Source organism: Pithys albifrons, chromosome Z (genome assembly GCF_047495875.1).
Source record: "Pithys albifrons albifrons isolate INPA30051 chromosome Z, PitAlb_v1, whole genome shotgun sequence".
NCBI classification, from domain to species: domain Eukaryota; kingdom Metazoa; phylum Chordata; class Aves; order Passeriformes; family Thamnophilidae; genus Pithys; species Pithys albifrons.
In genome coordinates this window covers 316210-341384 of record NC_092497.1, presented here as the reverse complement: position 1 = coordinate 341384, position 25175 = coordinate 316210, and the positions used below count along the sequence as shown (strand labels likewise).

At 47.2% G+C, this 25175-nt stretch overlaps 2 protein-coding genes across 6 annotated transcripts in view; one reads left to right on the top strand and one right to left on the bottom strand.

Moving 5' to 3' along the window:
* Positions 1-938, bottom strand: part of ALPK2 (alpha kinase 2) — a 30717-nt gene extending 29779 nt beyond the window's left edge. The window contains exon 1 of the mRNA XM_071580699.1: positions 883-938. The gene's annotated coding sequence lies outside the window, so the exon portion shown is untranslated. The remainder of the gene's footprint in view (positions 1-882) is intronic.
* Positions 939-2692: 1754 nt separating this feature from the next.
* On the top strand, positions 2693-24730 carry MALT1 (MALT1 paracaspase). 5 transcript variants are annotated; one of them, XR_011699909.1, is made up of 19 exons: positions 2693-2939; positions 4242-4408; positions 6827-6948; positions 7311-7461; positions 7590-7768; positions 8008-8104; positions 8765-8797; positions 9867-9893; positions 10973-11008; positions 11821-12024; positions 15499-15676; positions 16973-17047; positions 17432-17559; positions 19184-19333; positions 20016-20173; positions 20353-20478; positions 21212-22330; positions 23258-23335; positions 24188-24730. XR_011699909.1 is itself a non-coding variant. In XM_071580192.1 (17 exons), exons 1-17 carry the CDS (start codon positions 2788-2790, stop codon positions 21668-21670), a joined length of 2439 nt encoding a protein of 812 aa, XP_071436293.1. In that variant the 5' UTR covers positions 2693-2787; the 3' UTR covers positions 21671-23248. The 5 variants fall into 5 exon arrangements, 4 of the variants coding, with proteins under 4 accessions (XP_071436293.1, XP_071436292.1, XP_071436295.1 ...); XM_071580192.1 differs by lacking the exons at positions 23258-23335; positions 24188-24730 and having other exon boundaries at positions 10976-11008; positions 21212-23248; XM_071580191.1 differs by lacking the exons at positions 23258-23335; positions 24188-24730 and having other exon boundaries at positions 21212-23248.
* Positions 24731-25175: the final 445 nt, after the last annotated feature.

Sequence of the window (25175 nt, the reverse complement as noted above, 5' to 3'; positions counted from 1 at the left end):
ATAAATCCTGTTTCCTGTTTAATAACAGGATACATCACTACAGTCATGTCGTGCATTAAGTATAAAGTAACTTGCCCTTCTTGCTTTACTAGTCCTTCACCATTTCCAGGAGAAAAAGGCAGACGAGTACCATGTGAAGCACAAACACCCTGATCCCTCAGCCCCCAAACACACACTCACCCCCAGCACTCTGGACATGTTAACCCCAAACACAGACTCACCCCCAGCACTCTGGCCATGTTAACCCCAAACACACACTCCCCCCCAGCACTCTGGACATGTTAACCCCAAACACACACTCCCCCCCAGCACTCTGGACATGTTAACCCCACACTCACCCCCAGCACTCTGGACATGTTAACCCCAAACACACACTCCCCCCCAGCACTCTGGACATGTTAACCCCAAACACACACTCACCCCCAGCACTCTGGCCATGTTAACCCCAAACACACACTCCCCCTGGCCATGTTAACCCCACACTCACCCCCAGCACTCTGGACATGTTAACCCCACACTCACCCCCAGCACTCTGGACATGTTAACCCCAAACACACACTGCCCCAGGCCATGTTAACCCCACACTCACCCCCGGCACTCCCCCTGGCCATGTTAACCCCACACTCACCCCCAGCACTCTGGACATGTTAACCCCACACTCACCCCCACCACTCTGGCCATGTTAACCCCACACTCACCCCCGGCACTCTGGCCATGTTAACCCCACACTCACCCCCGGCACTCTGGCCATGTTAACCCCACACACCCCCGGCACTCCCCCTGGCCATGTTAACCCCACACTCACCCCCGGCACTCCCCCTGGCCATGTTAACCCCACACTCACCCCCGGCACTCCCCTGGCCATGTTAAGCCCACACTCACCCCCGGCACTCCCCCTGGCCATGCCAGCCGTGGGCCGGGCCCGGGCTGGGGCTCCGTGCTGCGGTTCAGAGGACGCTGCTGGGAGCTGGGAAGCGGCCGGGCCGGCGGCTTCAGGGGTGTCCTGCTGCTGTGACCTCAGGGCAGGGAGCCTGACCACTGAACAGTGTGACTTTCAAGAGAGACGATTTCATTACATGCAGCAGATGGCCCTTCCTGGGAAAACCTCCACCAGACAGGGAGTTGGCAGTGAGGAGAGGGCACATCCTACTGCCATAGAAGTCCACAGGAATTTCCTCATGGCTGAAAGAGAGAGGAAGTGTTGGCCTTAGCTTTTCATAATAAAGCACTGGGTTGTGTTTTGCAGCACATGCCAAACTGCTCTGCTGGGCATGTTGGGAATTTCTTACTTGCTGGAGGTTAAGCACTCAAAAGTCTGCTGAGCATGAGAAAATGCACAGTGCCTAATAAGCAGGCTGAGGAAACCAAAGGTGGGCAGTGGACTTTTACCAATCACTACACAGAAATTCACCTAAGGATTCACATCCCTCAAAGGCAAATTAGTGAACCCTGAAGCAAGAAAGTATTCCCACTCCTGTTACCCAAGAAGCCAAGTCTCACACAGGAGGAACTTGTATGAATTGCACAAACCACTCTGAGCTTAAGGGATCTGGAAAAGGCTGAAAAGTGAGTTTGTGCCAAGATTTTTCTTAGGCATTTTGCCAGAAGTGCAGCCAAATCTGGTTATGAGATACTATTATACTACTCCTACTAAATACTTCTTGCTCCCAGTGTAATCTAGACCCAGATAAGAAACTGGTGTGTTCAACAATAAATATAGCACCTCCAATCACTGCCATTCAGGAATAGCAACAGGGATATCTATGTTTTATGTAACAGCCTAATAGTCAAAATAACCTCCAAAGAAACCAGAGGCTGCCACATTTGTATCATAGAATGCTCTGGGTTGGAAGAGACCTTTAAGGGTCATACAGTCCAACCTCCTGCCATCGGCAGGGACACCTCCCACTGGTCCTGGCTGTTCCAAGCCCAGTCCAGCCTGGTCCTGAACACTTCCAGGGATGGGGCATCCAGCACCTCCCTGAGCAACCTGCATGCTTGATGGCTGATTAAAAATGTTAGTAAAATTACTTTCTAAGGCACTTGCGGTCCACTTTGAGCAAGCTGCAATTTCAGAGAGATGAGAATTCCCCTCAGATCATGGCCACACTCCTGTGTCCGTTGGCAGTGATGGAGAGCAGTCATGGCAATCACTCTTTGGGAGGCTTTCTCTTCCTCCTGAAGGCTCTTCCGAGCCTTAAGTCGCACACCTGCCCGTGTGGGCGCTGGCCCAGGCTGGGGGGAAGCGAAGGAGAACAGTCCATGGCTGTGTTGGCTACAGGCGGGTAAAGCCGTTTTCGCTCAGAGCGTTTCTCTGCCCTCAGGGCTGTGCTTTTGGCCTGGCTGATGCCCCAGCTCCGCTCTCCGACCATGCCCAGCCTTCTCAGGGCCACCCGCGGCCGCTGCAGGAGGTCTCGCCCTCAGGGTCAGCCACACAACCTTCCCATTTCAAAATGTGTGAAACAAAACCCGGTCGATTCCCTCACGGTGCCCACAGGGCCGGGCCGAGGGCGGCCCTTCTCCTGCCGAAGGGCTCCGCGTGGCGGGGTCCCCTCAGGACGGGGCGGCCGCGCTCCCCTCACCCGGACCAGCCGAGCCCGGGCCGGCCCCGCTGTGCCGGTGCCCTCAGCCCGCTCCGAGCCGCCCCTGCCGTGCCGGTGCCCTCAGCCTGGTCCGAGCCACCCCTCAGGTGCCGCTCCCCTCAGCCGGACCAGCCGCCCCTGCCGTCCCGTCCCGCGCTGCCCCGCGCGGCGCTTCCTTCCGGGCTCGGTGCAGGGCCCAGCGGGGATGGATCGCGGCGCGGCGGGGCCGCTGCCCCTCAGCCGCCTGGCCGAGCCGCTGCTTCGCAGGCTCAGCGAGCTCCTGGACCGGGCGGCGCCCGGCAAGGGATGGCGGGACCTGGCGCAGCGCGCGGGGAGCCGCGGCTCGGTCCGGCTCAGGTGGGTGAGGGCGGGGAGCCCGGCCCGGCCCGGCCCGGCTCGGTCCGGCTCAGGTGGGTGAGCGCGGGGAGCCCGGCCCGGCCCGGCCCGGCTCGGTCCGGCTCAGGTGAGTGAGCGCGGGGAGCTCGGCCCGGCCCGGCTCGGTCCGGCTCAGGTGGGTGAGCGCGGGGAGCCCGGCCCGGCCCGGCCCGGCTCGGTCCGGCCCGGCTCGGTCCGGCTCAGGTGGGTGAGCGCGGGGAGCCCGGCCCGGCCCGGCCCGGCTCGGTCCGGCTCAGGTGGGTGAGGGCGGGGAGCCCGGCCCGGCCCGGCCCGGCTCGGTCCGGCTCAGGTGGGTGAGCGCGGGGAGCCCGGCCCGGCCCGGCCCGGCTCGGTCCGGCTCAGGTGGGTGAGCGCGGGGAGCCCGGCCCGGCCCGGCTCGGTCCGGCTCAGGTGGGTGAGCGCGGGGAGCCCGGCCCGGCCCGGCCCGGCTCGGTCCGGCTCAGGTGGGTGAGCGCGTGGAGCCCGGCCCGGCCCGGCCGAGGGGGCAGCGCGGGTGCCCGCGCAGGCAGAGAGAGCAGCGGCCGAGGCCTCGGTGTCACCGCGCGGGGCAGGAGCTGCTGGTGTGTCTCTGTATTATCCTGTAAAACACTGTGAAAGTCCATCTGGTAAAGTGCCGGTATTTCGCCCCCAGCTTGCCGTGCGTGGCACGGCGATTTAGTGAAAGAAAGGTTGATGAACCTTTTTAGTGGGAATACGGACACTTGCATTCCCTTTCTGTAGCTGTCTTCATGTCCTTATTATCTGTGTTGTTTGAATCTGCTGTGATCAAAAGTGCATGAAGACTTAGCACCACAGTCGAAATAAGAAGCTGGGATGAGTTACCTGCGCTGCGGTGAGGTGTGATGGGCTGGGCTGCACCACTCTCTTGTTTCAAGAATTCCGCTAAAATCGGTCTTCCTGCACTTTGAAGTGAGACTCTGACTCACTCTTTACTGCTTCTGAAGGGCACTGTACTCGTTTTTCTGCTGACACCTTAAAAAGTGAAAATTAGAAGAGTCTCAGTACATTCGGTCAGAACTGGGAGCTACAGACACCTCTTACCATGTAGCATACAAGAAACTAATACCAGTGTCTGTCTGTGGAGGTGTCACTGTATAATTTCTGAACTCATGAAAGGAAATACTGCAAATATGTCCAAATCAGCAAGCAATTTCCCATCTCTATTTTTAAAGCTTTTTGTTTGTCTACAAGTGATAACCCAGCTCCTTTGTGAGCACAGTGTCAGGAAGATCTATGCCATGTCTTTCTTGTGTTTCTCCGTAGCCCTCTGGATTTGGAACAGTGTTCCCTCCAAGTGCTGGAGCCAGAAGGCAGTCCCAGCTGGAGTCTCCTGAAGTTGCTGGGAGATCGTGGGTGCACTGTGGTGGAGCTGGTGCAGTCCCTGCAGGCCCTGGAACACACAGAGGCTCTCCAGTGTCTCAGCCATGCAGGTCAGTGCTGGGCTGTGCTTTCACTGCAGCTCTGGGTTTCACACTGGAAATGCTCAGTTCTGGTAATCGGTATCCATATGGTTGCCAAGGTAAGTGGCTTGTCTGATCCTGAGAAGAGAAGTAAGCCAGGTAGATCAGCAGCCCTCCTGCAGTGTTGCTGTGGACGTGCACTTGGCTGCCTGGATGTGCCAGGTGCTGTCACTCCTGCTGGGGACTGGGGTTTGGCACCAAACTGCCTTCAGAGGGGCTTGTGCATGGGATGGACAGACAGGGGGTGCTGCCAGCCAGCTCTGCAGGTGTCAGCAAGTTACCCCAAGTGAAGGGGAAGGGTCCAGAAAGGGCCAGTTCTGGCCCATGCTGGATTTGGTCTGATTTGCTAATTGGATGGCTAGATTAGCTCAGTACAGAACTAGATTATGTTCTACTAATACTTCAGCTTGATTGGTCACAGTCTGGGAAGGTGGGGCAGCACAAGGAGATGCATGGGTAAGACAGTGTAGATCAAATCCTACTTGCTGTAGTACAAAATCAAAGCCCTCTTTTAGGTCCTTCTCCTTCAGGACATGGGGAAATTCAGCCTCCTGGAAGTTACAAAAGCTTCTCTTCAGAGTGGGAAGTGAAAATGAGACTGGCAAGCTCCTGGCTAAAATGATTGCTGTGCTGTTCTTTGGACAGTGTGAAAAGGAGCCATGAGCTGAGCACCAGTGCTAAGACAGCCTTGGAATTCTTCAAGTATATTGTAGCAATGCTTTGCAGCCATTCCATTGAGTTAAGGTTGCTGCTGAGTGAAAGTGTTCACCAGTGTGTGAGCTAAGGATGAATTATAGGTGAGATTATCAGTACTGAATTTGCAGGGCGTGTTCCAGAGTCTGGTAACCATAAATGTCTTTTTGCCACCCTCAAAGGTAAAACATGCTATGCATTTTCCAGAGAAAATCAAAGAAGTGTTTGTGTATCTTTGTAATCAAAAGATTGAGCTGGAAGGTTTTTCTTTTTGAACCATTAAATTCTGTGAAGCTTACAGGAAATGGCTCTGTAGTGCTGAATGGATTGCATGAAAATAAATGAAATTGGGAAGAAATTATGAATCAGATTTCTTAGAACTCGTTTGTGATGCTTCTGAGGAGTGCAAAATATTAATCTTCCAGTGAATTTGTTTTTCTGATTTACTTTCTTGAGAGCTGTTGGAGATGCAAATCAGGAGAGATTCTTTTTTGCAGAAAAAAGTGGAAATCTTTGAAAAGCACAGGTCTTCTTAATTTTTCTGTCCTTTAAAATGAAATAATATAATTCCTGTTTGTTAACAGCAGAGGATTGTGATGCTCAGAAACTCCTTAACACACTTTGACTGTGGAAAACAGCAGAAGTGTTCAGTGAGGATCTGGGTGGTGCTGTGCAGTGCTGGGGTGCAGAGGAAGTGACTTTGGAGAACGGAAGACAGGCAGTTTCCAGGTGCTGTGGCTGCTCTGGAGTAGCTGCCTGTGTGTCCAGGTGTTTCAGAGAACTCTGGGGTGTGTGTGGGCAGTGACAGAGCCCCTTCCCTTCCAGACAGGGCTGTGTGATTTCCAGGTGCCACGTGCTCTCCATTTCAGGCTGTTGCCCACACGGGTTCTGCTCTGGTTGTACCCTCCATAGCAAAGAATGCTTTAAACTAATAATTTTTAAACCTTCTGTTCTGCAGCTGATTTCCCCCCCAGCTTTCTGCCGATGACCTTTGTTATACCCCTGGATCTGTTTTTGGGATCATGCTGTAACAAGATCTGGAATGGTCTAGGTTAAGAAAATAATTGGATCATATCAGACTGGTGTCAGAGTTTCTCTCCTGCCATTTCCTGGCAGTTAAAATTTGAAGTGGAAGATGTTACCTTGCCTGTTGGTAAAACCAAACCCCAGCCCCATGTTCTGCAGGAGTCAGAGGTGCAGAGCTGACACCAAGGGCTCAGCTCAGCAGAGTGCATGAGGAATAGCAGGAAAATGCACTGTGTTGTGCTGAAACTTTTCCTGCTGTGATCCATCCCTCAGGGTGGGCCTAATCTTAATCTGAACAGCTCAAAGAAATGGCTGGGAGTGAGCAAACTCCTAAAACTAAGAATACCTCTACAAGAAGGGATCTGTGATGCCATGGGAAGTGTTATTTACTTTAGTGGAATTATCCCAAAATTAAAACATCTGAATGATCTACTATAAATCTTTGATGAACTCTGTAGAGCACTGATTAATTTGAGCATGGATTTTGTGCAATGGAAGACAATTTTGAATTGTGTCTTAATTGGAACTGTGTATACACAGTACAAACAAATTATTTTCAGCTATATTTAATGACAAATTTTCTTTGCTCAAAGGACAATTTAAGTGCAAATGTAAGTTGTGGACTTGCATTAGTTCCTAACTTTGCTCTGTGTAAACTCTGTGTTACAGGTATGAAGATTGTTGTACAGCCAGACTCTCAGGCAGTGCTCTCTGGTCAGGTTGTCAAGCTGTGCTGTTGGGCAACAGGACACCCATTTGTGCACTACCAGTGGTTCAAGCAGGAAAAAGAGGTAATCATTGTCAGAGAATGCAGGTTTTTGTGACAGTGAAAACAACAGATAATGATTTTGGATGACACTTCTTTCTTTTGAAGACTCTCACTCTTACTTACAATGAGAGAACATTGTTGGGAGTCTGCCAAAACAGTACAGTCATTCCTTATATTCACACTGCTTCACCCCTGGGGCTAATTTTGGAATGTGACAGGAAGGAAGCTCTAAGTTTAGTTCTCTCTCAGCTTAGCCATAAGTTTCTAGTAAGTGAAGGAGTTGAGTCTGGTGTTACAGTCATGGAAACAAATACTGTAATGCTTCATCCTGGTTTAGATTAAAGCCATCTAAACTTAAGTATTTTTGGTTCACCTGTGATCCAGGTTCCCCAGGGTAACTCTCCAGAGCTGGTTTTGAATCCAGTGAGTGTAAAGGATTCTGGCTTTTACATCTGTCGAGTGAACAGTGGATTTTCCTTCGTGTTCAGTCGCTGGGCACGCCTTGAAGTTTGTGAGCTCCAGGGCACATCTCATGGTGAGTGGCAAAACCAATGTCTCCTGACAGCCTGTCCTCCTGCTCCCTAGAGGATCTTGGGCCCCTGTTGCTGTGCTTAGGTTGTTTCACCCTTTCTTTACTTTTTTCTTCCTTTTTGTTTTTTTAAGGGAGCTTAATGAGTTTGCCTCAAAACAAGCTGTGCATTTGTGTCCAGCCTCAGTCACAGAACCTGACAGTGGGGGATGCTTTGGTACTGGAATGTGGAGCTGTTGGAAACCCAATTCCTCATTACCAGTGGTTCAGAAATGGATTTCCTTTGGCAAATGGGAGCAAAAATGTCTACAGGGTGAGTTACTGCAACAGGCCAGCCTTGAGGGCTGATGTGCAACCACCTTGAACTTACCACAGAAGGCCTTCTTGCAGGAAATAATTTCTGCATAGCCTTGGTAACCTCTGACAGAAGTGCTTGCTCCAAGTGCTTCTGGTAGTTTGTCCTCTTCCTTGCATGGGGGCAATGCAAGGCTGCAGGACCTGCCCCAGGTGTTCTGCTGGGGCTGTCAGGGTGACTGGGCCGATGTTGCACAGGTGACCAACGTGGATGTGGAACATCAGGGGACATACTGGTGTCACGTATTCAATGACCAAGAGAATGAAGATAGCAACAAGGTAGAAGTCATTATAGGTGAGGAGTTTTTCTCTTTGATACAGGACAGCTCATTTATCCATTTCTTCCCCAACATTAAAATTGATTTTTGAAGCTTTCAGTATTAAGCCAACACACACCTGCTGTATTTTCAGTTTATCTATTTGTTTAAAAAACCTGCACCTGCTTCCAGCAAATGGAATTTCAGGGCTTTGTGGTTTTATGGTAACCAGCACAGAAATGCTACACCTTTTTGGCATTGCCAACACGTACATGGCCTGTCAGCAGACTCCAAGCTGATTTATGACTGAAAGCCAGATTAACTCCTGCTGGTGACACAGGACAGGTGAGATTGTTCACTGCAAGCAGAATGAATGGATAGAACGTGTTTCTGTGCATGTGCACACATTTGCAGTGAACTGAAGAGGAGCAGATATGTTTGTATAGCTTCAGACCTATCTGGGAACACTCGTATGTAATTCACCAGAAAAGTTCTTTCCTAACTGAGGATATCCTAGTTTAGCACTCCCAGGTTTCAGTAGTAAGCACTGTAGTGTTTTGGTCAGTGCAGATTTTGCTGCTGTGACGTGAGCCAGATTGCAGAGCAGCTTGACAGGGACCTTTGTCTTCCACCTTGTGTGCTAACTCTCATAACTGAGAGCACTTGTCTTCCAATTTTTCCCCTCTTTAAAACACAAGGAAGGAAAGCTATGGCAGTGGAGTGCACAGAAGGTAAAGTAAACCTTTAGTTGTGAATCAATTCTAAAAAATCAATGAGGGGATGATGGGCTGTCGAGTGTGTTGCCAAAAGCATGTGTGGGTTAAGAGCTTTGGTCTAGTCTAAAACACTGACATGTGATGCAACGTTCCTTCTGCATGTGCTTCTCTATTCTTTGCCTGCATGCCATGACCTGGAGTATGGGAGAAAAAACAGACTGCTTTCTTCTGTAGTGTTCAAATGAATGTGAAGACCAGGAGAGTTCTTTGGCTGGGCTCAGGAGGCAACATCCTATCCAAGACAATCTGGGGATGTTTAGGAACTCAGGTGATCTTAGAGAGCTTCAGTGTCAGCTCTCTGTTTGCAAGAGCTGTTTCCAGCAACCTTATTAGGATGACTTCTGTTCTCCTCTGCTCTGCTGCAGTGGGGAGGAAGAAGTGTGTTAGGACTTTGCCTGCTGGTACCATCCCTTGATGCCTGAGCTCCTCAGAGCCTGCAATATTTACATCAGAGGGTCATGCAGGAAGGTGTGGGGCTGCTCACACCAGGCTGACTCTGAGTCCCTGGTGCTTCAGGCACGGTGGGTTTCTTTTCCCTGGTTTCCAGTGTTCTCAGAATAAACAGGTGAAACCTGTGGTAGCTTAGAATGTTTGAAAATTGTGTCTGAAGTCGTTCTGGACACATGTGGCTTCCCAAAGATTTCTTGCTCAGGATGTTGCTTTTTCAGCAGTCCTTCAAGCATACCTTCCTCAGAGGGTGATTCTGTTTCCTTGTTCCCTGCTCCTCCAAGCTGCTTGCATGCCTGTGGGATTGAGGCATAGTGAGTGTGGCTCCCTTTGGTTTTAGGTCTTCTGTCCTGTAATGCTGGGTCTGCACAGCTCAATATATTTGCTGGATTTTCTCTTCTCTGTGTGGAATGAGCAAAAAAGATTAAATCTGCAGAAATGCAAAGCCAGAGGTATTTTGGAAAGTACCTTGTCTCCTGTGTTTGGCTTTGTTTAACAGTCGCATGACACTTAGATCTTTTCTAGTAAAAATGGTGCTTTTGCTTCTTGTTCAAATTATGGTTTTATTTCTTCACAGAGGATTTAAGTGATCTTCAAGAATCAGGTAAGTGATAATTTCTGGAAAACTTTAGTTTTGCATCTCCATTTTATGTTACAAGTCAGCGAAGCCCAGCTGGGTCACAATATGTCCAGTATTTGGTTGTATCTGTAACTGGGAGTTGAATAGGGGTAGGTGTGATGCTCCAAAATGGTTCCAAAAGGTTAACTTGAAGCATACAGTGACTCATAGGGGTGCTGTTAGCTTTGTAAAATCACCCAGGGCTGGCCTTCTACCCTGCATGTGTACTTACACAAGGGAATTACCTTTGTTTCTCTGGACTCTCAGTTTTAGTACATTGCTGCTTTCTCAGATGATTAAGGTGGAGAAGATGTAAGGTCTGGCTGTCACCCATGATATGTTGAATGGAGTATTTCTTAAATTCATGTTGGAATCAGCCAATGTGGTTTGAAGCCTGTTAGATGTTTATTATAGAAGTGCAGATCCAGAGTGTTTCTCCACAAGGAATTATCCTTGACACAGTGTTCCCAAAATCTCAAATCACAAAGATCCTGTAGTTCCCTGGGTTAGACATCAAGTATCTGTTTACTTTTGCACACTCAGTTTCAACACCAAAGTGGTTCTGTGATGATGTGTGAGGTTATCCAGATGCACCACTGCTTATGGTTCCTCTTGGCACAGCATTGGCTCTGCCACCCCTCTCTGAAGTACAAAATAAAAGATTTTTCATATCCAGATGCCCATCCCTGCTAAGCATCCCCCACCTTACATGTCTGCATTTCAGTTGGAGAGGATGGACTGTTCAGATGTCACAGAAAATACCAATGTGCAGTTTGTGAGACTCAGAATTACACTGTAAGCATCTATTCTTTCTTAAGTTATAGAACTACCAATTCATACTCTGTTATACTGTGTGTGCTGGAAGAGGGTGAAGGAAATTGGGTGAACAACAACAACAAAACACCCCTAAATGCACCAAACAGAAAAGAGCACTTTTTTGTGCTAAACTAGGTAGGTGTTAGACAGAGCAGTGTCTCTAGACTGTGGCTGTGGGGAACATGCAGCTCAGTTTCTGGCATTGCAGCTCTGACTGTTCACTGACTGTGCTCTTTTCATCTCTCAAGCAGACCCACAAGAACAGCCAAATCACAGACCTGTTGGTGAGTAGTTTTGTAGCTGGAATGACTGTATTTCAAACAGGAAACAGATTTTGCTGCCTCTGACTATGCTGCTTTTGCCACTGCCAGTGAGGGGCACATAGAGAGCTGCAGGGGGGAGACCTGTGGGTAATTGTGCAGTCCTGTACAATGCTTGCTTGCCCTTTCAGGACTAAGCTGTGCTGAGGGCACCAGTATTTTTAGTTACTCGGTGGAGCATTTGCAGCTTCTCAACTGTTTCAGTTTACTGCTTCAGATTCCTCTGGCTGGGCCTCAGCCAGTGTGTGACTCCATTACTTTGAGCACTTGGATGGCTGGAGATAGAGGTGTTGGGATCCTGGTATCCTGTCTGCCAAGGGAATGCTGTCCCTGTGCCCATGGTGTGGGTGCTTTGATGCTGAGCTGAGGCTCACAAAGGGATGGAGAGCACGTGTGCTATGGAGAGTAGTTGCTGGGGGTTTCTAATCACATTCTTTCATTTGCATGGCAGACCTGGCTGTGGTCAGGCTGTTGTCCTGGCACTGCACCAGGTGGAAAGGCTGCTGGCCTCTGTCCAAGCTTCTCCACTCCTTCAGGTTCCTCAGTGTGAGGGGGAACACAAGTGCTCCCTCTCATGCTGGTAGGCTTGGCATGTTTGAGATGAGAAGAGGGTTGAGCTGTATTGTTGATGTAGGATGGCTTTTGAAATCACATAAATAGTGTGCCTGAAGTGAGACTGGATGCTGTTTTCTCTTTGGAAGACCTTACATTTAACGGGATAGACCCATGGAATATATAAACATGACATGTTTTTTTTTCTCCCTGTGTCTTGGCAGCCACAGACAAGGTGGCTCTGTTAATAGGAAACATGAGCTACTGGAACCATCCCCAGCTCCAGGCTCCCATGGTAGATGTCTATGAATTGACCAGTTTGCTAAGGCAGCTGGATTTCAAAGTAGTTTCTTTGCTGGATCTTACTGAGTCTGAGATGAGAAATGCAGTGGATGAATTTTTACTTCTCCTGGACAAAGGAGTATATGGTAAGAACACGCAAAAGCCCTTCTGAAGTAGGTCAGTTTTGTATGCATCAAGTACACAAACATCTGGTATTTATTTACCTCTACCAGCTCTCTACATGTGATGGCCAAACAGCCTTCATGGTAAATGGGATGTGTTAGACTGGGAAGAGTAAGTGGAAAGCACCCACCAGCATGTCCCTTATTTGCTTACAATGTTTTTGTTTCTTTACTTTTAGAACAGATCAAATGTTTGAACCTTTTTGTTTAACCACACCTAAAACTGTTTACATGCTCGGCGGGAGGGCGTGGTGGAATTGATGCACAGAGCAGAAGCCTGTGTGTCTTACATGGAAAAGGCTGAGAATTACCTGGTTGGGAGTGCAAGGAAAGTTTTTCTGTGGGCTTTGAGTACTCAGCTGACTGCCACTATTTGATCATTTTCTAAAGGTTAAAGTTGTATAAACTCCTTGAGAAGTTGCTTAGAACAGAGAGCAAAAAGTTTGCCAGTTCCCGTATTTAAATTGCAGAATTTCTGTAGTAAAGCCCATTCAAGAAAACACTGTTTGATCCTTTTCTGGAACACAAGGTCAGATTATTTCTTATCATGACTTTTTTTTATGAGTGTGTTACCTGATGCTCTGCCTGAGTAGAACTGGCTGCTCTGACATTTGGGCATTTATGTCTGAGCCAAAACCTGCCTGAGGGGAAGCCTCAGTCTGGCAGCAGCTTTGAGGCTCTCTGAGATCAGTCTGCCTTTCTGCTCCCTGGGAAGTAGGTATGCTTGTACATTTGGGTGAGCCCTGGGATTCCTGCACCTTCTCAATTTTTTTCTTTAATTGTTGGCACGAATGTAGAAAATAAAGTATTGACAGGCTTTAATGAGCCTCTCAGAAGCACCATATGAGAGCTCTTCTATGGCATATTTTTGCAGTTGTACTTTTCCTGCCAGTTGGTATAAAAGGTAAGCAGAGCAGTTTTTCAGTGGTGCTTGGCAGTAACTACTACAATTTAAATTGTCACTTTATTCTTCCTGCATAGTGGCTATTAATGACTTAAAGCCTCCAAAAGGTGCTGTCAGTGCACAAACGGGTAATGATTTATTGCATTTCTAGTGGGCATAGCTTCAAATAGAAGAGGCATAGTGGCTACTGCTGTTCAGTCTCTCTTACATGTATTCCTGATGCCTAATAAGTTGTGTAATTCTGGTTTCTTGCCAGGAAAGTGGCATTTCAGACACTGGTCCTTAAGGGCAGGAGTGGTAAACAAAGTGATGATGATTGTGTCCTCTGATGTCTTAGTTTGTGCTGCTCTAAATGTAGAGTGCAATTATTGTTGTACTCCACACAGGGTAAAGGCACAGACCCGTATGTTTTAAAGGCTAAAATTATTTAGGCTGCTTTCTTCTTAAGGGAGGGAGGGAGGGAGGGAGGCAGATATCCCTGAAATGCTGACGTCTCTGAGGAACTTGAGCCTACTTAAAATTGTCGTGCCCAAGTCTCTGTTGGGACCCTCCAGACATGTTTACTGCACTTACCCGGGTATGCACAGAGGTATTTCTGGTCTGGAGCTCAGCACTTTAACTGTTGCAGGTACTTGGCACACAGCACAGCACAGTCATCTGCCAGGGACAGAACAGAAACACAGTCAGTCAGTGCAATGACTTACGGAATATCCGCTCACATATATGGAATCTCAAACAGAACCTTGATTTAGGGCCAGAGCCAAACTCTGCAAATCACATGCAGAGTTTCCTGTTAACTTAGGACCTGACACGAGGTGATACAGTTGCACTTCACGTAATTCTTCATTCTCTTGAAATTACCCAGTCTCAGGTGAGCACTGCAATGTTAGAAATAGCCCACTAGTGCCTTTAGTCGTTCAGGTTTTGAATCACCCCCTTCACATTCTGTGCCCTTCAGAAATCTCCCTTGTTGTTGGGTGAAGCTGCTGCCATTTCCAGGGCTGCACCTGCAGTTCCCCGAGCTGCCAGCTCGTCTCGCTGCCGCGTTTGCCATAAAGAGCAGTCTGGGGATGGAGGGGAGCAGCTTGCACGGGCTTGGCATGGTTACTGACTGCAGGGCTTACGAGGCAGAGGAGCAAAGGCTTCGTTTGAAAGGCCAGAGTTCCAGCCCGATGTTCCTTTCCAGAAAGTGCAGGGCTGGGACAGAGGGATTTTCATCTGTTGTAGCTGCATTTAATGGGAAGGTGAAAGCATCTACCTTGCCCTCCTACACGAGCTGAATTAACTGTGGATCATTTTCCTATGGTACAGTTTTCATCCACAGGGGATGGCTTATTTTGGGTTTCCCTGGATATTCATTCCAGTGTTGTAATGACATACCTTTTCAGTAAGAGTAACAACATAAGGATACTGTATCTCCAGTCAGCATAAACTGTCGGATTTCTGTTGACTTTTACTCAGCTGAGCTTTATATACTAATTGCAGATCTGACCCACAGACTTTGTATAGATAAATAAAATTCTTTTTAAACGATGGAATTTGCATCATTAAGGAAAACCAGCACTGGGAACTGGCAATAGTAAAATCAAATTTAATCATACAAGCTTCTGTTGAATCCATTTTATGGCAGGGGAGATTTTTAATTCTAGGAACATCTAGTCTTACTGCAAATCAATATGACTTTAATACTGGACATTATTATTCATATAAGTAAAATCTAAGCCCTGGCTTGCAGTTCCCTTTTCCAGAGTGCAGAAAAGCTTTCTTTAATTCCATGACATTTTGGGGGTTTTTTTCTACAAAAATATTTCATGTTTTAAGTCTTAAATTTTTAAATCTTTAAGATTTTAAATCTTAAAATGTTGTAGACTGTTGTATACTGATGTGTGAGGGAGGTGATGGCAGGACAGTCTTTCTGGCTAGGTAAGCATGCAAAGAACTTGTTTGTTTAGTAGACCCAGGAGAGTCATGAGCCTGTAACCAAGAGATGTAGCTGCAATCAACTGAACATGAGCTGCTGGCAGTTTGGTAATGGGGATGTGCTCTGGAGTCCTACCAAACTATTCAGTGGGGGTTTTTCTGTCTATAAAATCTGCAGAGTTACTGCTGCTCAGAGCTTTGTAACTGCACACGTGGAGAAGATGTTTTACAGTTGGCACATTTCCTTGTTCCTGTCTGTGAGTTACACATCGTACATAACACACTCTTTCTGTTAAAGGTCATAACTACTTAAAGCACTTAAGAGTATTTAACTCAGTGTGTTTGATTCAAACATCTAATTGATTCTGTTGCATGTGTGACTTCTGGGTTTTTTTCATTTGTTGTGTCTGTGTGTTATGGAGTTGATGTTGATGTGCCCCCCCTGCCACTCCTCCTCCCCGTGTTAACAAAAGCATATTGGTATTAAAAAGCCAGCTTGGAGTGGCTCCAGCAGTCTCACTGTGCTGCTGTGCATGAGGGTTTTGACGAGCTCAGATGTACAGGAATGCTCTGATGTGCTCGCTGTGCTCTCAGTCACACCTGTTTCAACTCAGGTCTGTTGTACTATGCCGGCCATGGCTACGAAAACTACGGGAACAGTTTCATGGTTCCTGTGGATGCTCCGAGCCCCTATCGCTCGGCAAACTGCCTGTGCGTGCAGAACATCCTCCGGCTGATGCAGGACAAGGAGACGGGACTGAACGTGTTCCTGCTGGACATGTGCCGGAAAAGGTACGCTCTGCACTCCTCAGTGGGCAGAACTGACATCAGGTGCTCAGGGGTGGCTTTGCTTCATGAGACAAGGAGTAATGACTGGAGTTTGGGGAACCAGCTGATGTTCAGCTTAGTCACCACAGCAACAGGTTAAAGCCGAGTCTGCTTTTAAGGTTAACAAAAGAAACCGAACGGCCACTTTGAGAGAACAGCAAGGGATCTTGAGAGAAAGCTGGTGCTGAGAACTCCTTAGTCTGGTCTGACAATTCACTGTACCCCAGAGTTCATGGTTCTGAGAATTCACAGCCTACATCTGTGTGTTTTTAACACAGGTAGGATTCATCCACATTCTGCCTGTGCCCTTGAATAGAAACATGAACCCAGTGGTTGACTTTCTGTCCCCATTGATAAGTACCTGCCTCCTGACTGGAATGACATTTCTTCTTTTTTTGTTTTTGTTTAAAAGTTATAAACCATTAGTCTCATTAGATAAAAGTGAAATAGGGCATCTTAAAGAAGAAATGTGACCCTTTCCCCTTCCATCGTTACCCACCTTCATTACAGGGTGGAAGGAGAATCCATGTGATCAAAGGCATGTCAATTTGGCAGAAGGGCTCAAGTGAAGTGCTTATTTTAGAACTCTCCAGAGCTGTGGATTTTGCTTTTATGCTGGGGATGTTGTATCTTTATTTAGAGCTTAAAACCAAACTGATTTGTGGGACTTTTCTAAACAAAGTACTGTGTTCTTTCCACGTTGAGAAACTATGATGCCCAGTTAAACTTGGACTTGAAATCAGCTCTTCAGTCAGCACTTCTGGCAGTTGGTCTCTGAGGAATGTTTCATAACAGAAACTTGCTGGTGCCTCAGCCTCTAAACTTCACTGCTAAGGAAATGCCTGTGACCCAATTCAGGTTCACATCTGCTGTCCAAATAGAAACCCATCCACATAAGCCTTGTGCTAACCATGCAGACACCATGTGTGAGGGGAAAACAAATAAAAAAACAAATCATAGTTTTGGGGTGACCTCAACTGGGCAGTTATCAGAAAAGCTTTTGCAGAGATAGCATACAAATTCTGCTAGTTACTCTAACATGCCCTTCTCTGGGCAACGTGTGGTGCCTGTGTCTTTACAGCGTCCTCAGGATGAGTGTTGATGGGGCTGAGTTCATCTTGTAGCAGTCAGGATTCATTCCAGAATTGCAGGAGTGAAACAAATTACTGGTTCTGAGCTCTGCTTTCCTGGTATTTTGAATTTGTTACCTTTTAAGTTCTCAAATTGGTATTTTACTTTCTTGTGTTTCGCTTATTACAGAAATGAATATGATGACACCGTTCTTATCTTGGATGCTCTGAAGGTTACGGCCAATATTGTTTTTGGATATGCAACGTAAGGAAATTTTTCTTCTTCTGTGCCAGAGAAGTAACCACTGAGGTTGTATAGCTGCCCTTTTCCAGAACAGTTACGTGGTGTTAACAGACCGGTACCCTCAGTCAGTTTTCAAGTCAAGTGCAAAACCTGCTGAACAGAAGTAGTCAAGAGCTTTAATAAAGCCTTCGATTTAAACTCCTCATCCAAGGAGTTTGATAACCAGCCCTGGTCTGTGATACCTTCCAGGAGCTGCTTGCAAGGGAACACAAAGAGCAGGTTGACCTTGGGCACAACCTGGTTTTCAAATTGTAGGGTTTCTTTCCCTCATTCCCGACATAACTTTGCTCTTAATCATGCAGATGTTTCAGTGTTTTTCCCTTGTCTGATGCTCTGATCTCACAGGTGCCAAGGAGCAGAAGCTTTTGAAATTCAGCAGTCAGGGTTGGCCAATGGAATCTTCATGAAGTTCCTGAAGGACCGTTTGTTAGAAGATAAGAAGATCACTGTTCTGCTTGATGAGGCTGCAGAAGGTGAACTCCAGCTTACTGCACTAAGTCTCCTCAGCCTGCATTACTGAAAACAACTTTGCATGTCCTTCCTCTCCTGGTGAATGTGTTACACCACCTAAAGCCCTTTCTTGCTGCGTTTTGTTCAAATAACAACTTTTATCAAGAAGCAGCTGCTACTGAGCTGCACATTAACAAAGTTCTTCATGTCAGAAAGGGATCTGAGCTTCTTTAAGAGTGTTCAGTTTTATACTTTAGTCAGCCTTATTTTTCTGAGGATCTTTCTGCATGGAGCTTTGGACTGTCCATGCACAAAAATGTTCTTCTGTCCTGTGGTTCAGTTGCTTGTGGCAGTCCAGTCATTTGCAAGTTAATTTAAACAATTAATGGAGTCCTCCCTGTCTCATAGTGCTATAGTGATGATACCAATTTGTTCTCTATCAAGAACAGTAACTTCTCTAAGTGCACTATAAAGGGCACTGCATTCAAGTGTCTGGTTTAGTGGTTGTATTTTAGAGTTGATGGGAAAAGTGCTAATGTGAAAAATGTTGAGGGAAAAGATCCTGCTTCTGTGCAAACATCTGCTGCAGGTGTAGAAGAACAGGCCAGCCCAGATCTGCCAGTGTGAGACTGGTCTCTGTAGGGGATATCCCCCGTCAGCCCAGCTCTGCTGTGGGTTCAGCAGCGTGGGCAGCTGCAAATTGCAGAGCTTTGCCTGGCCTGACTTCTGTGCAAGAGTGGAGAGACAGACTGACCTGTCAGGCAGCGTGACAGGCATTGTTGTCAGGTGTTGGGTGTCAGGGACTACACTGGTGCATTGAGGACTCCTGCAAATGTGCCAGAGGAGTGTTCCCATTACAAGTGTTCCATGTAAATAGACCCCATGGAAAGGCCATGGCCTGCTGGCACTGTGGTTCCTGCTGGCACCGTGGTTCCTGCTGGCTGCCTTTGCCACCAGAGTGCCGTGCTGGCTCGTGCTCAGCTTGGTGGCCACCAGACCCCTGAGGTCCCTCCCTGCAGGGCTGTGTCCCAGCGAATCCGGCCCCTTCCTGCACCGCTGCAGGGCGTTATTCCTGCCTGGGTGCAGTACTCAGTGTTCCCTGTTGCTGGACTTCATGAGATTGCTCTCTGCCCAGTTCCAAAGCCTGTCCAGGGTCCTCTGAAGGGCAGCACAGTTCTGTGGAATGTCAGTCACTCCTCTCAGTTTTTAATCATTTGCAAAGTTGCCAAGCTTTGCACTCTGTCCTGTCACACCAGTCATTAGTGATGCTGTCAAATAAACAGTATTGGGTCCTTCAGCTACATTTACAATACTCCCCTTGCCCCCAGTCCTTTACAAATCTCCTCACTGCAATTATTCATGTTCTTGAAATTGGTCACTCTAATGAGCCCCTTACCCAGTCAGATACTGTTTGAGAAACAGGAAGAGTGTTTGCCAGGCCTGTGTGAGCCCTTGGGGCTGGAATGCTGCTTTGGCCTCAGGGAAGGAAGAGCTGACCAAGGAATACCTGTAAAACTGCAGCTTTTGATGGATGTGCTGGCACTGGCACAACCAGAGCAATCACACAACCCTGCACCGAGGGGCTAAATTCAGTTGGAATTTCAGCAGCATTGATTGTGAAAGAGCCTCTGTGCACCTTCCTTGCAGATATGGGCAGGTGTCCCCTCACCAGGGGCAGGCAAGCCCTGGAGATCCGCAGCAGTTTGTCGGAGAGGAGGGCACTGACCGACCCCGTCCAACAAACCACATCCTCGGCAGAGTCCCTGGCACGGAACCTGCAGTGGGCCAAAGCTCATGGTATGGGACACTCTGCTTTTACATGATCCTACTGCCGTGATGGGAGAAATGAGAGCATGTGCTGTTGAATGGAAATGGCAGAAATTCTGATTTATATCTCAATTTTCATTAGTATGTTCAGTTGGAAGTGTTTGGGTTTAACGCTACGTGAGATAGCAATGAACAAGGTGATATGTAGAATTCATCCTTGAGTAGGTATGTTTAATTCCACTGTAGGGGAGACTTATGGGATGTCTGCCTGCTGGGACAGGGTCCCAGTAGTCTGTGTGTCTTGTAGACACCATTAATCTCTTTCTAAAGTCATCACCTAAAATAGGCAAGCAAACTATGTGGTAAATGTGCATGATGAAAAGGAGTTTTCAATGTATACAACTAAGAAAAATAAGGGTGACATGAATTGGAGGCTTTCTAGGCTGCTTTTAAGAAAGACAGTGGGGTTTAAGACCTTTTTACCTTATTCACTGAGTTGTTGGTACACCTTGAAGTTGCTTTGACAGATTGGGCAGAGGGTCTGGGGTGGCATCTCTAAGACAACTCTTTCACAGATGCAGATATTTATTTGTGAAATCATGCCCTTAATTCTTGTTTGTTAAATGATTGAAAAAGCTCAGAAATTATTTTTAAAAAATAAAAAATGCACATGCTGAGTTATATTTAGACTGTAATGATGTGTTATTTGCAGAGCTTCCAGAAAGTATGTACCTTGAATTCAAATGTGGGGTTCAGATTCAGTTGGGATTTGCTGCTGAGTTCTCCAATGTCATGATAATCTACACGAGAATAGTAAAGAAACCCCCTGAAATGACAGTTTGCAGAGCCCACGTTACAGACTTCACACATGTAAGTGCTTCCTGTTGGTGTCTCATGATCTTGCTGCACTGAAAATTTCCTGTTCCATCCTTGTCAAACTGCATCTTTTGTAATAAAATGGCTCTAAACTGTTAAAACTTCTAAAACTGAAAGAAATTATCTACAAATTCTATACCTTCAACTAAGTTCTCATTTCTTTCTTGCAATAGGACCTGGATGTGGATCCTAAATTGGCCAATAAAGGAACTCCTGAGGAAACTGGAAGCTATTTAGTATCAAAGGACCTTCCCAAGCACTGCCTCTACACCAGGCTGAGTTCACTGCAAAAATTAAGGGTTAATATAAATTATTCCTCACAAGTTTGTCCAGATAACCAACACTAATGTTGCTTTGCAGTTCTTTTGAAGCAGCTGTGTATTGTCTGCATAGTAAGTTCTCTGAAAGGAAGAAATGGCTAATAACACAGTTTAGTGACTTAAATTTTGTAACTGAAAAGTAAAAACCAGGGAATTGATGCATCTGCAATCCTGAAACGGGAGTGCAAGGCCCTCTGTGTTTTCTAGGCCCATGCTGAACTTGGCCAAGATGGGGGTTTTTGTGAAGATCATCTATTGTACACTATGAGGGTGTTCCTGTGCCCTGCAGTTCAGGAAGAACATGACCTGAAGCAGAGCTGCCTCTTACAAAGTCATTAGCAGGATATGAAAGTGTTGTGCACCATCAGCCAGTGCTCCTGGGCACACAGTTTTTGAAAGGTTCTCACTCAGTAGACTGGGGCATTGTTAAGTGTCTCTCTGTGTCATGAACATCTGTGCCAGATACCACCTGGCATCTCTTCTTCAGTGGTTTTGGCAGCTGATGTAACAAAAGTGCTTCTAGAAATACAGACTGTCCTGTGAGCAAGTACTGACCAAAAGAGGTCCTCAGTAAACAAGTCTTGCCTGGTGTGTGTCTTCAGCTCCTAAAAAGGTTGCTCTCCTCCAGGAGATCAGGCTTCTCGAGGGGTTTCCTACTGGGTTTATTTGGAGAGGAAGTGTAACTTGTTCTCTCCTCTTTCCTCTTTTACAGGAACACTTGACCTTCACTGTTTGCTTGCACTATGAGTATTCAGGAATAGAAGATACAATGGATGAAAGAAAGGAAGTTAATGTTGGGAAGCCCCTTATTGCAAAATTAGGCCTTCATCATGGATTCAAAAGCAGTAACTGTCCCCATACCTGTTGCATGGGTGGTTATCCTTTTCATAATCCAATAGAATCAAATCCAGAGACAGCTAATTACTACATCCCTACTCATTGCCAACCAAACCCCTGTCCAGGTGTTTACCACACAAACAGCACCTGCTCAGCCAGCACTGCACAGCCAGAGGCGTGTTCCTGCAGTGGGACTCCCAGGGCTTCAGGACGCGACGTACGGAATTACTCGGCCGCTGTGGAAACGAGTAATGTACCAGTGGAGACCACTGATGACACTGCTGAACTGGAATTCCTGCTCTCTAACAGCCTCAGCTTCTCTGAGCAGCAGTAGCTGGGATGTGTTTGGAACAGGCCAGAGTGCCATCCTTGAACAGGGGACCTCCACACTGCTTATCCATTGGGATTTGGGAGTTCAGGACAAGGCGCTGGAGACTGCAGAGGTGGCATTGGGAATGAGCTGGTGATGAAAATTTTTCAGATCCAAAGAGACAAAATTGGACTGATAGATTTAGAAATGAAGAAGGGCATGATTTTAATTTTTTTCTCCTCCTAGCTGATGTTTGAGATGGGTAAAACCTGAACCCCTCTGAGTTTCCTATTCCATTCTCTGACCATCAGGTATGTATCAGGATTGGTCACTGACATTCCAGTGCCTTGGATGGAGCTGATAACCAGCTTTGACTGCATTCTCCTGTCATGGTCAGATGTCCAGTGTCTGGTAGCATCTGAGATGGACTGAGATCTCTGCAAGGAAACCAAAACCTGAACAGAGCCAGTAAATTGACATCACTTTTGTTTTTAAGAGAACTACAGATCATCAGATGGAGCAGAGTCACAGATACTGTGCCTTGTTCTCACTATGATGTTTTTCTCTCTTATGTAACACACTTAAGATTTTTGCCTATATGATATCTGGAAGGGTGGTCTTTTCATGTTCTGGAAGAACACTGACTGGAAAGACGAGGAGAAGTGCCTGCTCACAGCAAGCAAGGTATTGTATGGTCAGTCTTGCAACAGCACATGCTGAAGGCTAAGAATGAATGGCAAGAGGAGTGAAAAAAGGATCACAAGAAAAGTGATCTTTTACTAGGTCTCTAAAAGTCTTGGTGCTTTGAAAACATGAAAATATTGGGGTGTGAGGTGACTAAAATCCAAGGTGAGTTTTCAGATAGGGGCCTGTGCTGCTGTGGTGATACTGATAAATAGCATTGCTTTAATTAAGATCCCCATAATAAAGTTACTAAATGTCATTGAAGGGAACAAGCCAGACCTCCAGTGGGGAGTGGTGCCTTCTGTGGGGATCTGGTGGCCTGGCAACAAGCTGGCTGGGCCCCGAGGGACGTGCTGGTGTGGCCACAGTATGCTGGAGATAGGAATGTTAATGCATCTTTAACTAGATCTGCTGATCTTCAGATTCATCTGTCCTGAAATCTGTGCACATGGATATTAACAGCCATTGCCAGGCTGAGCCATGCTTGAAATAATCTGTACATGAGCTTATGATTTTCTCCTGAAGGGTGTTAAATAATGAAATACCTATTAATGAATGAGATATACCTGCATTAATTGTTCTGTGCAATTGACTTCTAAATCAAATAATAACTTGAGATATGGTCTAGGACTGTAATATTTGGCCAACACTTTGTCAGTTTCCTAATTTCTGTAACAGCCTATTTTTCTTACTGTGTAATCAACTGTTGTCCACAAGATGATGTATCCCTGCATAGTTACCATGTTCTACTCCTCCCAGTCTTAAAAAGCCCTAAACTTTAGTAAAACAAAACATGTAATAAAATAATTTTTTAACAGAAAATAAGGGGAAATCTGAGTCATGAGCTTCACCTGAAGTTACACAAATCTACACCCTGGACCTTTACAGGTTTCTCAAACTGTGCACTTCAGAGCTGTTCCTTTACAGGTTTATAAGCCTGGCTCCTGAGAACCCTCCTGTACTGCTGACTAAAGCTGAGGGATCCTCCTCTGCTGCCTCACAAAGGTACGAGTTCCTGGGATACTCTCTCAGTTTGCTTGAGAAATGTGGGTAGCGAAAGAATCCAATCATTGACCCCTAAAAGTAGCCAGAGGAAGGCAGGGGAGCTCACTGGCTGGTGTGTGTTTGCAGGGGCAGACACGGGGCACGGGGAGGGGCCTGGGAGCAGCAGTGCTGGAGTGGAGATGCCCCTGGCCAGGGGGTGGCACTGAGGGTGCCCCTGGTATGGTTTGGAGCTGCCAGGCAGCAGCCAGGAGGTGGCACTGGGGCTGCCCCTGCCCTGGTTTGGAGCTGCCAGGGGGTGGCACTGAGGGTGCCCCTGGTATGGTTTGGAGCTGCCAGGCAGCAGCCAGGGGGTGGCACTGGGGCTGCCCCTGGTATGGTTTGGAGCTGCCAGGGGGTGGCACTGGGGCTGCCCCTGGTATGGTTTGGAGCTGCCAGGCAGCAGCCAGGGGGTGGCATTGAGGCAGCCCCTGGGGAGGGCTCTGCCAGGAGAGCTCTGACACAGCAGGGCAGTCCTCAGTTCAGGTGCTCCAATGGCACATGGGCTTTGTCAGTCTGCAGAGGAACTGAGTCACCTCTGTGGATCTATACCTGAGATGCTTGAAAGGTAACTGTGTGTATATGGTAATGAGAACATCAGAGATTGGAGAGATCCAAGCGGGAATCCTCGTTAGGTCTCAGCCTTGATTCATGACTCCTGGGCAGTGAAGTTCCCCTTGCACTTACCAGAAACTTCAGCTCCCAGAATTCCTGTTGCCTCAGGAACTCCTGCTTTCTAACAGATGGCCTTGGAACATTCCTGTGAAAGAATTGTAGCCCAGACTGAACATTGTTATTGTTACTGGACTCTTTCAGAAAAATTCCACTAATTCCTGACAGACTGGGAGCAGGAGGGAGATGGATGACTGCAGTCCTGCAGCAGCAGCCCTGAGTGTGACCCATGAGCTCACCTGCTCTGCAGTGGGACAGCACAGAGCTCTCATGTCTGCAGCACATGGAGGACCATCACTGAAAGCTGGCAGTGGGGCCTGGGCTGATCTCCCTCCTCGAGGCTCAAGCCTTGCCTGCCAAGAGATACAAAGGCATTCGATGTATTTCACTGAACTTCTTGAGGGGAATCTTTAATAGGTACCTTTGTACATATATGTATATTTCTCTGTGTGTGAATTGATTTAAATCCCCTATGGTAAGTATAGTATGGATATAGGCATCTTAGATCTAGAGTTAAGTTCCTGCTGTGCTTATAATAAATCTAATTAAATCATTTTGTAAATTAAATTAGTGATTAAGTGCTGCTAAATCCTTCAGACACAAACCACTGCCCAGGCTTGAAGCTACGTTTGACAGGGGGTCCTCTGACCCCTGTGACTCAGCAGGGCCTCCCTTTCCCTCCTGCATCCCTGTGTAAAATCATTCTGCCTTGATTCTAGTTGCATTTTCCTTTCTGTGCTTCAGCCACGTAGCAGCTACCAGAGTGAACCCTGCACTGAACCTTGTTATGCTTTTGCACATTTATATCCAGCCTGCTTTTGTTAATACCTTTAGGAGTGATTCTTAAAGTGACCTAAACCCTCTGGCTTGTCCAGATTGTCTGACAAGGCTCTGCCTGTGGCTGCAGAGTCTGCAGAAGAAGACTTTTGTCTGAGACCTCCTTAAAAAGGGAATGGTGATGGAAAGGCATTTTCTCACTGCAGCACTGTCTTTAGGAACTGTTCTAACTGTTTTAATCATTAGTGTTCAGCATGAAATACTCTGGTTCTTCAGGGTAAGCTGCAGGAGGTGTCCTTTTCCCTTGGCCCAGATCCAGGAAAGCACTTAGAAGTTCAGCATGCATAGATGCAGT

Coding starts and splice junctions, on each gene's coding strand:
- MALT1 (XM_071580191.1), top strand. CDS start 2,788: ATGGATCGCGGCGCGGCGGGGCCGCTGCCCCTCAGCCGCCTGGCCGAG. Junction 11,009..11,820: donor GCCAAATCACAGACCTGTTG/GTGAGTAGTTTT, acceptor GTGTCTTGGCAG/CCACAGACAAGGTGGCTCTG. Junction 17,048..17,431: donor ATTGTTTTTGGATATGCAAC/GTAAGGAAATTT, acceptor CTGATCTCACAG/GTGCCAAGGAGCAGAAGCTT.